We start from the raw sequence: 17,560 nt of genomic DNA, 5'->3' as shown, positions 1-17,560 counted from the left end.
GTAAAATCCTAGGTTAGGTTGCTTTCCTTTCGATGCATGCAGCGCTGGCTCCCCCTTGTGGATATTATAAATATCACGCCTAAGCTGACCGTCAGTGTCAGGTACCTCAAGACAGACTCCGTCCGTTCACAATCGGCTTTCAGTATTATTTGAACCTTATGGAATCTGGGCTCAATAAACACATTCCCTGTAATAATACTGCGCATCCAGAGGTTACTATTATAGAATACTGATGTGTAAAATCATTAAAAAAATTCTTTCCAGTAATCGTACGTTCATTAGCCTAATATGCATTTGTGCTGGGAAAAAAATGTAGCATATTGCAAGAATTCATGCTGTCAAGGAGTCGACTAGGCGTAAGTGCAGCTTCCAGTGAATGCCCTATCTATATGAATGAATGTTCAAACAAAATTACAATTAAATTATTTTATTTTGATTGCGGTAGAAACATGCGCATAAAAATTAACACGGCGTAGGCTGCGCTCTCCCGACTGAAATACAGAAGATCATTTCGAAGCCCACGCAAGTCCCCGTGAAAAATGGGATGTCCTGTTCCCCAATCAGCTGATCAAAAGGAGCACGTGGCGGTTGCCAGATTAGTCTTGCCGTGGCCTACTTATGATCCGATTATTGTTAGCCGCTGAATTGTTGCATCTAATCTATCGACCAAAACACTTTAAAACTTAAGATACACGTCATATTTCTTAACCGTAAAGGTTTAGAGTAGCCTGGTGATGCAACAAAAACACAATAAACACAAAAACATTTAAAAATGGCGGGGTTTCTTTCATTCCATGAATGACAGGCATGCTTACTATGTCTTAAGTACCATTCAACGGTCTGTGCAAAGCGCTGTCATTTCAAGTGATAAGGGAGTTAAGTCTTAGAGGCTTTGGCAACGAGACTAGCGATTTTACGGTGGATGGGGTGCGGGGGGGGGAGGTTGAAAAATGCCCTCGTTGTCATGGTAACTGCCCAAGGACAGTGGCCTCGTCTTTCAAGTGACTAAATCACAGGAAAACAGCGTGAAACCATTTACTGTATAGCTCAGTCCCTCCACGCTTGTCTGTTCGGCATGATCCAGAATAGACAATGTGAGATTTAATGTTCTCATTGACTCGCCTTTGATTTCCCCACGATGCAGTAATGCCGCTCTCGTCGTGCTCAGCGTGCGCCTCTAGTGGAAGGCGAAGCAATGGCACAGTTCAGTGCTCGCAGGCAGCCAGCAGGGTACGTGGGCTATGATCTAATTTAGACCGCTGCCCGGAGGGAAAGAAACACCCAGTAGCTGAGACGCCGATTATTTTTATTTGATTTCCCCAAGAGCCGTCCTAGTCATATTTAAATGAGCATGGCTGAAGGAGCGGGGACTTTATGATTTAAGGTATCATAAAGCGCAGACATTCCTTTTATAATGATTTTAATTATTTTACCTTAACAAGCGATTACAGTACCAAGTAAAATGTCACTGGTATGTCTGATATTATTCTAACCCAACCATTATTTTATTATTAGGATCTTTTGCATGTGAAGTAGCCCATCCGACGTTTAATTATATCACTACTGAGGTCTTTCAAAACGTTCAGCGGTTTAGTTGTGGTGCTGTAACGGTTTCCCGATAAATATTTTCATTGTAATTTCCTTATCCTCTTTCCATTATGGATTCCATTGCATTTGAACTGTGGACTCTCGAATCAACATCAGAATCACGATTAAAAGAGAAAATCTGCCCACTGTATGGACACCACAACACCTAGAGGATGTGGGAATTATTATTATTATTATTTTTTGCTAATGGTTTACCATGTTCACAGGTGCGCACGGCTCCGTTCTGTGGTATGATCGACTTTCCGCCGCAGAGCTTCGATCGGAGCCAAACTCGTGAGCGAGCCGCCAGTCACCGGCCTATTCACCTCGTATGCGGTGACGTTACATAAGTGCAATCCCGCCTGTAGATTAGTCATGGTTGGTTTTTCCCAGGTTGTTATGCAAATGAAGACGCATGCTGTGATGAGGAGGAAAAATGTAGACTATTATAATAAAGTTCTGAAAAAAATAAACATTTTAATCAAGCTAGACAGGAAGATCAACACATTGCCAATAAACTGAAATAGTTAAACTCCCCGTACCGGCTTGTATCATAATAATAACAATATGAATATAATAAGGCATAGGCCTATCATTTCTTAGGAACTCTATTGACAACTTATAAAACGTCAAAGGTTGACGTATCCCCAAATCTTTTCAATAGCGAGAATCTCCCCTGGTGGCTTGTTAAGGCAGTTATGAATTGCAAGAGTTGTTACCACTGTCATTGTGGGTCTGCTGTTACGCTGCAGGTCGCTACGCCTAATAAAACATTAAATAAAATAAGTAAGTCTTTTGAGTATTTTTGAAACAATGATGTCGGTCACGTTTATGGCTGTGATCCCAAGAGGGTGAGTATTGTTTTGCTGTAAACATCGTTTTGGTACTTTAGATCCTAAGAAGCACCGGTGCATTAATCGAAGTCTAGACTGAGGGATGAACATCCACAAGCGGCAGTAAGGGCTACTGCTCGCCGCTACACACACAGGGAGGTCGGGCACGAAATGCTTCTTCTCCTATTTTCTCGGTAGTCAGGGACACATGCGTTTTATCGCTGATGAAGTAAATCTATTTAGTTCTACTTTATAATTCAATAATAAATGATACAGTTGTACGTGTGACTGGATGAATATTCATCTACTTGTTTATTATCTCAGAATCCCAGAGTGAGCACTGTTTATAACACTGGGGCTAGGCCAGATTATTGACGCCTTTTTGTTTTTCATAAGGGCATTTCCATGGCAACTATATAAAAAAAGCCTTTCACACTTCCGGCATCACCAATTAGCTTCATAAGTGGTCTGAGTCAAGAATATTTCACAGGTAGGGAGAATGAAAGCAGTCTTTCGGGTCACAAGTAACGTCAATAATGTAAAACGTAATATTGTGTTTCTAAAGAGTTTCCCCTTAAGGGGTTAGCGTTTTGTATGTAGCATAAACATCCGCTGTTAATGCGTCAAAAACATTATTGTTAAAGGAGCTCCGGCAGAGATTGCCGTTGTTTTTTCCCCACACACACCGCCTCACTCGAACACTAGATTGTCATTCCGATGCTTTGTTCCCATAGGCAGTAGTTAAGATTGAGGAGCACCTTCCTGCTTTCCGCAGAGAGCTCTGCGACACACACACACATACACACCTACTAATTGGGGACCCAGTGCACGGGCGCGGCGCCCTTCAGCCTCTTGGGCGTGCGGGTCGGAGCAGCAGAGGATGGCGGACGCGAGGGAGCGCTCCGGCTCTGTAGGCGTTGCGCAGGTGCGGGGAGCAGGTGGGCAAGGCGGCCCACAGCCTGCACTCATCGCTCTCTCTCTTTCTGACTCTTTGCTATCCGTTCTCACCGCTGCTGCAGAGCCTGGCAATTTAGCCCTGAGAAATAAAGACAATATATGGATAAAGAGATCACTGAGTTCTTACTGCGTCAATAATCTGCGGTGCTGTGTTTACTAAGCAGAAAGTGGGCACAGTAAGAATTTGGTTTTCATAACTAGGCCTATATGAAACGATTCACTGCATAGTATATGCTAATACCAAATTAATTAGCACAAAATTGGTCAAACTGTAAAAACGGTTTGTATTATAACATTTTGCTCGTTGGTGCCAGCTGTTGGTATTATACAGAATATGTTTAATACAATGGAGCATCTCGGATTATTAGACGCTTCCATTGCACCTAATTGAATTATCTGAACGCAGTGATTTTATATAGGCTAACATTTAAGATATATATTATTTTTTGTAGGCCTATATATAGACTGTAAAGTAAAGCCATATGATATTCAATCTGAAATAACCATTAGTTAAAGCGTCGCTATGTAGTTGCATGTTAGGTGTGCATCTGCTACGTAAAATCTGGTAATATGAATAATTTGCGATCAAAGCTCACCCTCGCGTCAGTTTTTAACAAGGATTACGAGGACGTAATTCACTATACAACCGCAGTTCCTAGAATGGATTTACATTTAGGCTAATTTCATTACGTTGAACCTTTTGGACTCAAGCCTGTGCTCGTACGAGCCGTATAGCATTATTAAACAGTCCGGCGGGATGTTGGGTCACTGTTTGGCTGCCCCACACCTTGCACCTCACCGCTGGATCATCTCCAGATAGCGAAGCGCGGCGCAACCCGTTTACATAAAACCAGGGTCGCCTTCTGCCAGCGGATGCCTAACGTCAAGGTATCTTTCGTATAATAGACCATCTCACGGTGAAGGGAAATAGTGGTGTTTAAATTGATTTTATTCATTTATTTTAGTGGAGTATTCATTAATTTGATAATTTTATGCCAGACGTGTCCCAAAATATTATGTTAGTCATAATGTAGGCCTACTTTTTTTTACTACGAACGGTGAGCATTTCAAGTGACGAAAGATTACCGTAAATAGCCCTACATAGTATATATTGAGAATAAAGGGCGTCTCATTCTCAGAGCATTATGATTAAGGTTGTAAGAAATTACGAATTTATCGTTAAACACAAGAACCCGTGTGTTACTTTACCTGATGTCGAAAGTCTGAATATGTACTGACTCACTATTTTAAATATTATAGATCTTTTTTATGCATATTATCCAGGCAATATCATATTTAATAAAATTCTTGTTTTATTTTGTGGTGTTTGACAGAAAGTTTCAAGGTAAATGATGCATGTTTAAAATGAAATGTTAAAATTTAAATCAATTATAAAATTAAATGCTTATAAAATTAACATGAATAGCTGTGGGAAATTGCGTGTAAATATGCATTTTAATCACCTGTACATATAGTACTTAGCTGACTTATCTTGATTTTATTTATTTCGTATGCCAAGCACATACCCATAAACAAAAAACTAGCCTATTGGAAATCAACTAAAGCGTATAACGAGTTTCGTTTAAATGTATGGCTTATTAAAACGTAAAACAATCAAACAAAAGCTTGCTTGAATAGATATTAGAGACTGGTGGTCTTTAAATACAGCCAGGGGCAACGCAAAAAAAAGAAAAGTAGGCATTATGGGAAGTCAATGAGGGTAAAGTTATATAAACCAACGAGAAGTAACATTTTACCGATGTGGGAGATAGGCGTACTTGTGTAAGTGGAACTCCTGTCTGGCGGCTAAATATACATTTATGCACATGTCCACGAAAGGCACAGCTGAGTACTGTAACGCAAAGCCAGTGTGTTTTGCGGATGGACACTGCACAGCCCATGCAAACTGTAAAGCAACTGGAAGTATTTATGACGCACAGTATTTATGCGCCGGTAAAAGACGAATGGCTTATATGCCGGTGTTAAATTGCAGATATATTCTCTATTAAAGACAACGTTGTTTGTAAATATCCTTTACGGATGAGATACGAAATTCCGAATCGGTTATACGCAGTATGCTGCCACATGGCCATCCATAGCTGTACTGTGAAATTTCTTCCGACCTCTTTTTCAGTGCGGTCAATAGCGGTCGACAGAGCACAATTTTCAGTTTACACACGTGGCCTCGGCCGCCTTTAACGCAGTCTGCTATGGGCTCCCTCCTTAACGGTAGTTTCGCAATTGCGAGGCACTTTCCAGTCTGTTCTCCACCATGGTGCCTCTCACGTCAATTTTAGACTCCGCTTCTCACTGCCAGCTAGCTGGAGAACCAAAACTGAGTCTTGAAAGAAGGCTGACCTCATTCGGATTAAACTGTGCGCCAGTGTCGTAATGAAACCTGTATGAGTTTCCCGTTGGTAAAACTCAAGTAGGACAGTTAAAAAATGTATTGTTTTCATCCGAAGCAAATAACAGTTGCTGTTACTGCCATAGATCCCCTGTTCTGAGAACGGAGCCATGCAGTGTGGAGCCACCGCCGGGTTCAATCAATAATTTGGTGTTTTCAGAAAACAACACGGGTGGAAAGGGCACTTAGATGCGCCAAAAGCAAGCTATTTTGCCACCTGCTGCAACAAATTCAATTTATCAGAGGGCTCCCGGCCTACGCAGCCGGTGCCCCGGTCTCATGGGGCGACAGTAACCTGTAGCAGAAAAGCAGTGGGGAAAAAGATAAAGACGCAGCACACAGCCTTCCCATGAAAAGCGGGATCGACAAAAAAATAAAGAACTTCATCCTTCTTTTTTTGGACTGTTGTCGCCAGGAAGGTCCACAAATTTGCGCGTTATCCAGCTAAATATAGTTTGGAAACTGAGTGATGCCGTAAGAGTTTGGCGCCTTGATAGCAGGTACGCCGCCTGTGCTCTTTTCTGGGACTTGAACCCGCAGTCTTTGTTTCAGTCTATTTTTTCCTTAAAAGCTACGTCACTTGCTCTGTTAAGTGAACTGACTATGCTTGACAGAGGGATAAAGTAGCATAAAATAGTCATGGTATTAATAGTGTGATTATATAAAATAGCTTTATTCCCGGGACAGGCTTCTGATGGCTGCGACCTTAATTGGATAAGTGGTTACAAAAAACGAATAGATGGATGCTGTGCGATGTATGAGCTAAAATGTACTATATGTTTAGGGTTACGACCTCGCATTTTAGCAGTTATACCGGATATCTGGTTTATTTTTCATCAACAGATCGTCATTCCCAGACCACGTTTCCAAAAGGATGTTGGCACTAAATAGCGTTAAACGATTTATGCGCGCGTTTGCACGACAATATGTTACTTTTTTCCCATGGAAATCAACTGATTTCAAGGTAATGGAGTTGCATCTGATTCACGCCGATAAAGAACTCCAGCGCACCGCTGATTTACATATTGCAGCCTACTTGGAGAAGGCTGTCAGCCTCACACATTAAACTGGGCTGAAATAAAAACGGGAGAGGCGGGGTCTCGCAGCATCACATGTTACTGTGAGTGGGAGAAGCGAGGCTCCCTGCCCCTCAGTGCGCTGTACCCGCGGCTTCAGACGGCGACAGCGAAGCCCAGCACCCGGCCGCACTTAGTCGCACAGGCTCGACATCGCAAACCATCTCACACATTGCAAAAACTTGCAGTTCTACTTCATTTCCGCGTACAAGATGGCTGACAACGCACAGGGCAGCGACGGCGAAGGGGTTGAGCGGATGAGGGGCTTCGCAAGGCAGGGCGCCCTGAGGCAGAAGAACGTGCATGAAGTGAAGAACCATAAGTTCATCGCCCGCTTCTTCAAGCAGCCGACGTTTTGCAGCCACTGCACGGACTTCATCTGGTGAGGCAGTCCGGAGACTTAACCCGATGGATATTCTGATAACGTTAGTCAGGCGCTGTGCACTACGGCTGACACTTGATGCCTAGGATGTTTGCATGAATTACTCTGCGATGTAATTCATTTTCAGTGCAGTCCTGTAAAGCCGCACAGACTCCTGTACTGGCATTACGGTGAATTATTAACATTTCCCGCATAAACATTTCATAATGTAGTTCAGTCTGGTGATTTTAAAAATTTCTGTCATTTTTTAATATAGTCTTAAATGGAACACGTATCACGATGTTTATAAATAAGACACTATGAAAAAAAACAAAAGTTGTGTATATGAAATGTTAATAATATACATAGAAAGTGTTTCAATTACATATTTGTTCCGAGTTTTCCCCCATATCCTAGCGATGTAAGTTAAAAATAAATGCATAGATTTTCTATTTTACCCAACACGTGTTTTATCACGATTAAGTATTAACTTTAAACATTTTCACCAATACCTATTTATTTGTTTTACTTTCAGGGGATTCGGCAAACAGGGATTTCAGTGTCAAGGTAGGCAACCGACAGCATTGGCCGCTTTAGAAAGACAATCGGAGAGGTTTCTTCTTCAGCTACAGGCGGCAGAATGTTCGCATCACTAAGCTTCATTTTACCGTGGAGCCCTTAAGCCGAGCGATGTCTTTCAGCACACGTCAATTACAGTGTCTCCACTGTGCGTTAATCACGACTATAGGGCGATACATCTTATTTAAAAAAAATTGTTATTATTGTGTTCAAGTGCCACGGCTGCCTTAAATCATTAAGATGGATTCGGGACCTTGTCAATCAGGCGATTTGTCGCCTATCTGCGTTTGTTGCCGGCGGTAGTGAAGCAGAGCTTTATTCTTTAATATTAATCATACACGTCTGAAACGGAAAACGTTTAAAATAAGGCATGAACTTACTTTCTCTAACAGACAATTAACATGTTGGAGACTAGCTATATAGCTAGTGCCATTAGCGATGCAATGACATTAGCATACACCTGTTCGCTTGACGTTCATGATTGAATGCGCCCTGGAAGGTAATAACCTGCATGTTTACTGATCATCGCGTGTGAGGGTTAATTATGTAATTAGCGGCTGGCGCGGCCGCGTGGCTCTCCGCCTCTCCCCAGCTGTGACGAAGTGACACGCTGTGACTTCCTAATCACACTCAATAGGCGTAAAACCCCAACGTGTCTTCTGCGCATCTGGATCAATCGAGGACTAAGATTCCCGGCAGCCATCCATGCTGGTGAAGGGTTTCTTGATGTAACGGTGACCAGGGTAAAAGATACTCTTGACATTGTACAAGAAAAGGACTTCTCTACTGTACATTTTTGTTTTATTGCTTTCTCTTGACCCTAAACAAAATCTGTTTATTGCTGGCGAGGGCAAGCTCCATCTTGCTGAGTTTATGGTGACTATGATAGGTGAACAGTCACCTCAGCTTTCGACTGCGACAAATGTGAAATATTTCCTATATGTAGCTGGACCTAGTAGGGGGATTTTAAAATAGATAATTCCTCTGTTCTGCGTTCCCCCCCCCCCCCCCAGGGAAAGATGCATTAGATCCCTGTGCGTCATGTTGCCGTCGTTGATCACAAATGCCAGATAAATTTTCAGATCCTGTATTCTAAAACACGCCAAATGCGTTGGATACAAAGGTGAAACGCATGTAAATGTATATACTGAGATCTTGCATCACCTAGGTCAGTGGTTGGCATGGGGATGTGTAGGTCTCTCATCCTCGTATGGATGCACATTGGCTTTGTATACGTTGATCCCAGGGCTAGTTGAACTGTTCGTGCCATAGCACCACATGATTTCTCTGGTATTTCATAGGGCACCGTACAGGGTCGGGCTCCTGCAGTGCAGGTTGTAGCTGTTTGCGAGCAGCATGCAGCCCCACCTCCAGTCCACCTGCAGAAACGATAGTCGACATCCCACTCAGTGGTGTAAGCCTCTGTGCCTGTGATCAGGAGGTTCTTGGTTCCAGCCCGGCCACGGCACATCTGCGGGTCCTTGAGCAAGGCCCTTAACCCCCAGCTCCCTGGGCGTTGCTATGGGTGACCAGTTGGCTCTCACCTACAGAGAGCAAGTTGAGGGGAGGCGTAAAGAGAATTTCCCCACCTGGATCAATGAAGTGTCAATTATTTTTAATCCATCTATTGGCTGCTTATGAAGGAAGTCATAGAGAAGCCTACAGTAGGGCCTGGGGTAAACTGCCATGTCAGTCCATATTCACACACACTATGGGCAATTTATAAACACCCCCTAGCTTGAGTGCATTGTGGATAGAAACACACACAACATGCTATCTTTATACATACGAAAAGGAAGTGGGATTTGAACTGCTATCCTGGAGGCGGCTGGCAGCAAGGTTACCCACAGAGCCACTACGCCACTGGATGTGGGTTCTGCTTTTCTTGGCGCACAAACCACATGGATTGTTCATCTTCAGAGTTGCACTGAGCAGAGACGTCCTTTAAAATGGCATAGCTCAGTAATGGCTGTTTTAACACAAACCAAAAATCATAAGCTCTTAATCTGCTGGTGGGATGGATAATTGTCCTTAATTCCACTTAAGGGCTTGATATGTAAAATCTGCATGGGCAGATGGTTTGCACCTAAGTGTGCATAATTATTAAGTGTAGTAATTTCTGATTAGTGGAAAATCACGTTATGTAAAATAGACTAGTAACTTTTTTTTTTTTTTAAACAAAATTAAATTTTGATGCGACTGGTTGCTGTAGAGCTTTTTAGCAGGCTAGCCCAAACCCACGTGACCCCGCTTCAGACTGGCCGCAGTCGCACTCCGACGATGTTAAGTAGGGTTAGGGTTAGGGTTACCCTAACCTAACGTAGGGTTAGGTTCAGCAGAGCTAGTTTGGTTGTCTTCACTTATCCTGCTTACTGAGGGGCAGATCTCTTTAAGCCCCGCCCCCTTTATCAATCTTAGCTCCGCCCCCTAACCTCAGAAACCCTAAGGCTTCGCAGACCTCACATCTTAAGCAAACAGGATGTTGGGGCTCAGCATAGGGGATGGTGCATGTCTGCGTGTCTGTGGCTGTTTTTTTTTCTTCTTAATGGTCTCTCTTTCTTTTTTATTTTTTATTTTTTGTGCCCCCAAAATGGTGAGTGGGTCAGTGTGATGTAGCTCTGGGCAACGGTGCCAATAAAATAAATAATAATGGCGGCCTGATCCCATTTCACTGTGATACACGGTTGTAAAGACTGTGCTCATTTTGGAGGTGTATTTATACAGTGGTGGGCGGCGCTTTGCATGGTCTGATGCGACGATACCTCGTAGAAGTTCTGCCCACAAGTAAACAGGAACGAACGAAGGTTGCACCTTGTGCTAGTTTCCGTTACTTCTGCAGGCCCGCCTTTCCTGTGATTACTGACAATCCCCCAAGCATGACCTGATGCTGAGCAGGCCTCCGTTTGCGTGTCCTTTCAAAGAAAGACACTCCACTATTATTTGCCGTATACCAGCCCGTTGGTAATTAAACTCTTCCACCTGCTCTAGTTTAAATAGAAAAAAAAAAAACAAAAATCTAATTTATTTCAGCTGAATTTACAACAGTGTGGACGGTTTTGAATCAGTGCTTCTCTCCAGAAATACTGCCAGCGATGTCACCTACGAACAAGGTACGACCCAGCGAATGAGGAAGTTCAGGGCGATCTACATGTAAACATTTGTTTTCTGAAAATAAAAGCCCTAGTTTGGGACATTGACTGGGGGACTAAACCTCACACAAGGCGATTTGTCCTGCTGCCGTTCCCACCATCTCCATGGGTTGAGCTTCTCGCTCTCTGTTACCTTTATCGGCATTTAATGTGGAAGCTCATCTGACGCATTTGATTAAAGCGATTCCTTCGGTCCAGCTCGATACATTACGAGATGAGTATAGGTTGCGCACCTGGCCGTCCGACACTGTGGCAAGGCCCCTATTGGGCCAAAGCTGCCAACCTGTGCTCTTCTCTTTTAACCACTACGCCACCTTCTGGTCAGATTAGGTCTGAAAGCAAAGACGACGGCAGAGCTACGGGAGTCGCCACAGATAGCGAGATTTTTTTTTTTGCGTTAGAAAAAGCACCTCAAATTGTGCGAAACTGCACTAGCCTGCAGGCTGTATTTCACTAGCTACCAGGAAATTGTTTTTTGTGCAAGTGTTACTGTCAGTTGCGTTTAACCTCAGCAACACTGTCACATTTTTGAAAGCCCAGGATTTGTTTTTACTACAGCTGTGAAGCAACCCTGCCAACAAACTGCCTTAACAAGTGATTAGTTGATTGATAAATTTTCCTCAGATTTTCATTGAAGCTTCCAGGAAAAAAAACCCTGACAAAATCTTCCACTTGCGCCTTAGCTTCGTATTTAGGGGCTTGGCAGCCTCCAGCATGTCGCAAGAAGTAAGCATCAGCGCACAGATGGTTTATCGTTACCCAAGTGCGTTTTCCGGGATCTGACGATTGCAGTTCTGGTGGCTCGGCGCTGACTGTACTGTACGTGATTCCCAAACACTCTTACTGATGGAGTGAGAGAGACATGGCGGATGGCCGCCTCTCTCGCGTTTTACATGGCAGAGATTTAAGTCCCGCCCTGTGGTCTCAGCGTGGGGGCTGTCTTGTTGGATAGCAGTCACCCAGGTCCCTGGGAGAAATCAGAATACCTCCTTAGCCTTCCGCTCTAACTCTAGTCGTACCGTCATGCTTGAAAATGGAACCTCGGGTGCGGTGGACAGACCACCTGCTCATCATGTCACGCTTTGCTTTGTCGTCTCGAGCAGCTGTGAGTCTTTCGGCTCAGAAACTGGTTGGAAATCCCCCCCCGCCCCCCCCATCAGACTGATCATCAGTTCCCCTGAACCCTGAATTCCAGGCCTACTTGGCCCCAGTGGTCCGTCCCCCCCCCCCCAAACGAACACCAGTGAGGTACCTGGGTACCGAGGTCCGTGATCTTCTCCCTGTCACCACGGAGACGCCTGGATGCCACTGCCTTTTTAGTTTGGCACGTCTCTCGGCAGTCGGTGGGGGGGGGGGGGGGGATTGGGGGGGAGAGAGACAGGTAGTGATGATGATGAGAGAGAGAGAGAGATGTAAAGATGTAATGAGGAACAAGGTGCAGAAAATATATTTAGTTTTTTGGCTGTGTTCTTTGTAACTGGTATATGATATGATGTATTACTATGGTATATTATGGTTTCTCAGGGACTTAAATAGAGGCACTGGTCCCAGCTGAAAGCTGATTGGCGCCAACCCCCCCCCCCCCCCCCAATTGCCCCCTCCCGTCACTCACCGATTCAAAACAAATCATTGGCTAATGATAAAGTTGATCCCCTTGTATGAATTATGGCCCCTCTTATGTCCCTCCACCTTAAAAAAAAAAAACCTCAAATCACCCCCTGCTGTTTCTGCTGTCAATAAAAAATGATGTGATTCTAAACGAGAGAGAGAGAGGGAGGGAAGGAGAGAGGGAGGGAGAGAAGGTAATGGAGGCTAAGAAAAGGGCAAGTGCTGGAAAGATGCAAAGAGCCCGAGTCACAGGCGGATGGTGGGTGATGGAGTGACAGTGTCCCTGGGCCAGGATAGGAGGAGGAAAGGGCAGCGGGTTCGAGGGGGTGTGGGATCAGGAGCGACGGATAGACAGCCCACGGGCTGAGGAGTCCAGCTGCCAGTCCGGCCCCCTCCTCCCACTCAGAGGCGCCCTACTCAGGCAAGAGCCTCTGAATATTATTTCAATTTACAAACTGCAAGTTTTCACATCCTGCTGTGTGTAGCATGCACTCTGCCAGACGCTTCCTCGTAGCCGTCTGGGTGTTAATGGATGTATATCGCTCAAGGGTACAATTGCAGTTCCCATGACCTGTGTTAGCCACCGGTCCAGCTCCTGGCCTGCCAGGCCGCCCATCGTCCCAGTCGCTCCCGGCCCCCGATAACGTGGCCGGCCTCTGGAAATCCTGCAAACTTCACACTCACTGTTTACGCTGCCGCTCCAGGAAACTTGCGTGTGGAAACATGGCGTCCGGCCTGGACTTCCTTCAGTCCCAGTGCCTCATGGGAATTAGAGCGACTGCGAGGGAACACATGGCGGCTTTGGAGTATCGTTATAATTAGCTACTCAGCATCTTTATTTATGCCGGACGCTGGGTCGCTGAGAATACACCGAGAAATGTGTTAGACGGACAACTCCGCTAACCAGTCAAACAAGGTTAACAGTTATCTGACCTTGCTTAGTACTGGACCAGTCTGCTACATTGGTACTGAAGTCATTACACATGTATTGCATTTTATTTTTTTTATCAGCCATTATTGAGAAAGGGTCAGACATTCCCTAGAGCAAAAAAAGGGTTAAGGACTTACCCAGGGGCTTCACGGGTAAGTAATCTGTTGACCGTGGGATTTGAACCAGCGACCTTCTGTCTGATGACAGGCACAGCATCCTAACCTGTGAAGCCACACCCCGCCCCCGTGAGTTGTGTGGGGGAGTGCATCCTAAGCATGTCACGGCTTAACAATCTCTGTGTCCGCATGGTCATTTTTGCACACCGCTCTTGTGCGTCAAGTGGGTGGAGAGTACGGTGGTGACAGGCAGTGGTGACAGTGTTCTGGTACTGAATGATCTATCTGTCTAATCCTGGTTCACACCCCGGATTCACCCCCCCCCCCAAATGAACCCTGGGGTCACAGCCTGGGATCCCCAAAGGGTTTGACCTCATTATTATTTTTTTCACCCCAGATTCTCGAGGAAATCCAAATTGAAGTTCTGATCCTTTTCTCCGTTCCAGGCGCCTCTGCCGTCGCCGAGCCTCGCTTCTAAAACTGCGGGCTCTTTGAAGGCCCTATAAATAGCTGACATGTTCCATAGAGGAGGGATGGGGGGGGGTTGGTAAGGGGGGGGGGGATCTGCGTGGGTGGTGGAGTGAAGAGATTTGTGCTACTAGATATGTGAGAGGAGAAAATGACAGCTGCGAGAAACGGGTTGTGCAGATGAACAGCGTTAACGGATTTTATGTTGTCTGTGTGTCGGGGAGCTGACCCCCCCCCCCCCCCCCGCTACCCCAGGGCCCCCACTCTGCTGGTTTTAGAAAAGGTGTTTTCAGTGCCGCCTGACTGACAGCTTAAATATCCGGAAAGGTAGCTTGGTGTCCAAATATCGACGTTGGAAAGCAGAGCCGTGCTGAGGCTGAGCCAGAAGCAGTTCTTCACAAGGTTCACAATGAACTCCGGCATAGATATTTTCCAGAGAGGACTTCACTAAAGAAACCGTCCATATAATGTGTGATCTAATTGCCCTGCATGTCATTATTGATGCGGTGGTGGCTTTAAATTTAGGCTCTTCACTGTAGGTCAACTGTAGGGTCATTCATCTTGAAGACTACAGTGGTTCTGTGACAAATTATCAGGAAGGTTGAGATTCTAATTCATCAGCCCAGAGCAGGGAGATACCATCTGTATGTTGGGGGAAGGGATGTACAGGAGAAACCATTTCATCACCTATATCAGCAAATGATTCATGTGAAGTTCCCTGTGGCGATGTCCTCTTAGGAATTTTAAGAACACATTACAGATTCTATGGTCACCTGTGACCATGCCAACAGGTGGCATTCACCAAAGTTCTTGCGAAATTCTCACACCGAGTTCCCCAAAGTCATTGAGAATGTAGTGGAATATAACCCTTGACGTTGGCTTGTCTTCCCTGGTTTTTTCCACTTACTATCTGCCATCACATTACAGGACGCACTGCACTGATACCTCTTGGTTTATTGTTTAGGCTGTGGGTGTTAATCTGATTGGTAAGATTACGAATGAAGTAGTCAGGTTTATTGTAAATGTGCTTCATTGGGAAGGGTGACTCTTGGAAAACTGTTTTTTACTTCATTTTATGTCGAGTATCGTTAGGTCAGATTCCTTGAGTCATGTCGTCGAACAGTCTTGTGCCATGATGACTCAGAATCAGAAAGGAATCTGGTTCACCTTACTGGATAAGCCAGCAGCAAGGTTCTGGTGCCGTTGTCCGGTTGCAGGACCTTACGGGTAATCTCGACTACTGATTGTAGCTGCACTGGGAGGTTCGAATCCTACCAGTTGTCTCTTATTTCCAATCTTGGTGATTCTCAGAAGCAGCTAGGAATTTTTGCAGATGCCGTGGGTGCAAAACTGGCGTTTTTGTTCAGGACTCGCCTGAGTGTAGAAAAGCTGGTCGATAACTTGCAGCTCTGTGGGAACAAGCGAGTTTTTGTGACGGAAACCCGGTGCCGGCTTCTCCTGTGGTTCGGGCCTTCTCCGCTTTGGTTCCTGCCAGCCTGCTCCCCAGATCTGTGGGCTGAGCTCCTCTCACTGCTTGGTCCTCCTCGTCTTGGCAGCCTGGCGCCCGGTCGGGGGCCCGTCGAGCTCCTCTTTGAATGGTCATGTCACCGCGCCGTCGTCTGGAAAGGCCGCTCCGGATTTGGGTCGGCGACAGAATCGTTAGCGCCGTCGAGTCCCCGACTGCGGTGCTGCTCTCCGCATCTGTCACAAAGCTGTTTTCCTATCAACGAGCCGTGTTTTCGTAAAAAACAAAACCCTGTCAGACTTCACCTGCCCACACAGCTGCTCGTGTCTGTTTGGGCCTCAGTAAACAGGCAAGACTGGGTGGTCTGTTGAACTGGGTGTTTTGTAGACTAGCGAGAGTCATAATGCCCTGTAATTAACTGCTTAACGCCGTGTTACTTAAATGAAGTTTATATATTCACTCCTTTGTTTCACATAACATTACTGCAACCTTTCTGTTCTGTCATAGACCACCTAGTGGTCTATGGGAAACTCCTTTGTAATGCTGACACACGTTTTGAGGTTTAGCAAATTCATGTAGTCTTTTTGCTCACTTATCTCTGATCTCTGCAGATCAGTTACTCGCGGTTTGATATTTGTCGCTCGGTGGCTCCAATTTACTGTCTGTTTTTGGTTGGGGTCTAGTGGTGGAACAGAATCACCCCCTTGGTTCTTTGTTACTTTTGATGCAGGTCAGTTTTAGCAGTTTGTTAATAAGGGTTGGGACTGTGCTTGAGAGATCCCACCCAGCGCGGACATGTGACCCGGCATGTATTGATCAGGATTTGGCTTTTCTTTCTCACAGTAGCGTTTAGTAATGTAAAATGATTCAGTACATGTCTGTATATTTTGCCTTACGTTTCCATTCTTTTCCCTTCACCACCCCGCCTCCCCCAAGGGTGTCAGTCCATTGTCTACATTATCATCTTCTGCCGGTACATGTGGAATTGTGGGTAACCCCTATTTTGTGGTTGGCCCCGCCCATGTGACATTTTGCCTTGAAGTTGGCGCTGTCTGTCACCAGGTGATTGTCTGTCCACAGGAGAGTGACGACAGCCTTTTGGGTCCTTACTATTCAGGAAATTGTTTTTTTTTTTCTGAGAATAATTCATCCTAAAATGTATTATGCGGAAGTAGGTGAGGGGTTGGGGTGTTTGACTCTCACGCGATGGACGATGGGCAGGCAGGTCCTGCTCGGCTGAGGGGTCCTGGTGGTTCTTGCTTCCCGCTGAGACTCCTTCCTCTCCACCAGCCTCCAGCATCCCCCATGACTCCTCCACTACTCCCAGCCTCTATTGGGTCTATTGGGACTATTCCTGGGGTCGGTCACTGCAGTCCAGGGGGTGATCCTGTTCGCCTTGGGGGGCAAAGAAGCCAGCGGCGAGCCTGCACCAATGTGGAGGCACCGTATAAATAATGAATCACTAGACGGCCGCCGCCGCTGATTAATATTACATCAGCATATTGTGTTGTCATCTGGGTTTCGGGGGGGTATTGTACGGCTGTCGAAACACCTAGCGGCGTCGATTCAGCTGTTGAGCGGAAAGACGCGCTGTGGCAAAGCGTTTGTTCGTTAATATTCATACCCCCTCAATGTGGCACGACAGCCGCTCATCGGGAAACGTTAGGGTCCAGTCTCTCCCCCCCCCCCCCCCCCGTCCATATAAATAATGGTTGAGTCTGTCTCAAGGCTCCAGCTCGCGCCGATTCTCCTGTCCCCTGTGACACGCCTGTCACTCTGCCTGCGTTCCATTTCCAAGGTGTCGGAGTTCCCCGTGTCTCTGGCCTCTGCCGCTGCGTTCCGGGGCTCTATTGGACGAACTATAAAAAGATGCGTGCGATGAATCGGCAGACATATCCACCGATCTCCGCCATGAGCCTTTGACTGATTCATTGACGTGCTATTGGGCCACAGAAATTCCCTCTAGGCAAAACACACTTCCGCTTAACCTACTTATTTGTAAATTTTGCATTTGAAAGGAATT

At 45.6% G+C, this 17,560-nt stretch overlaps 1 protein-coding gene across 2 annotated transcripts in view; it reads left to right on the top strand.

Annotated features, from left to right (window-relative positions):
- The first annotated feature begins 6,886 nt into the window (after nucleotides 1–6,886).
- The window catches only part of LOC111849289 (protein kinase C beta type), a 54,623-nt gene continuing 43,949 nt past the window's right edge, over nucleotides 6,887–17,560 (top strand). Inside the window, exons 1-2 of one of the 2 annotated variants that reach the window (XM_023822034.2) lie at nucleotides 6,887–7,242; nucleotides 7,757–7,788. In XM_023822034.2, the coding sequence (XP_023677802.1) occupies nucleotides 7,073–7,242; nucleotides 7,757–7,788 (202 nt within the window). In that variant the 5' untranslated portion in view covers nucleotides 6,887–7,072. The remainder of the gene's footprint in view (nucleotides 7,243–7,756; nucleotides 7,789–17,560) is intronic. The other variant, XM_023822033.2, reaches the window with a different exon arrangement.

The sequence above is a fragment of the Paramormyrops kingsleyae genome, chromosome 22 (genome assembly GCF_048594095.1).
Source record: "Paramormyrops kingsleyae isolate MSU_618 chromosome 22, PKINGS_0.4, whole genome shotgun sequence".
Lineage (NCBI taxonomy): Eukaryota > Metazoa > Chordata > Actinopteri > Osteoglossiformes > Mormyridae > Paramormyrops > Paramormyrops kingsleyae.
This window is presented reverse-complemented; position numbering and strand designations above follow the sequence as displayed.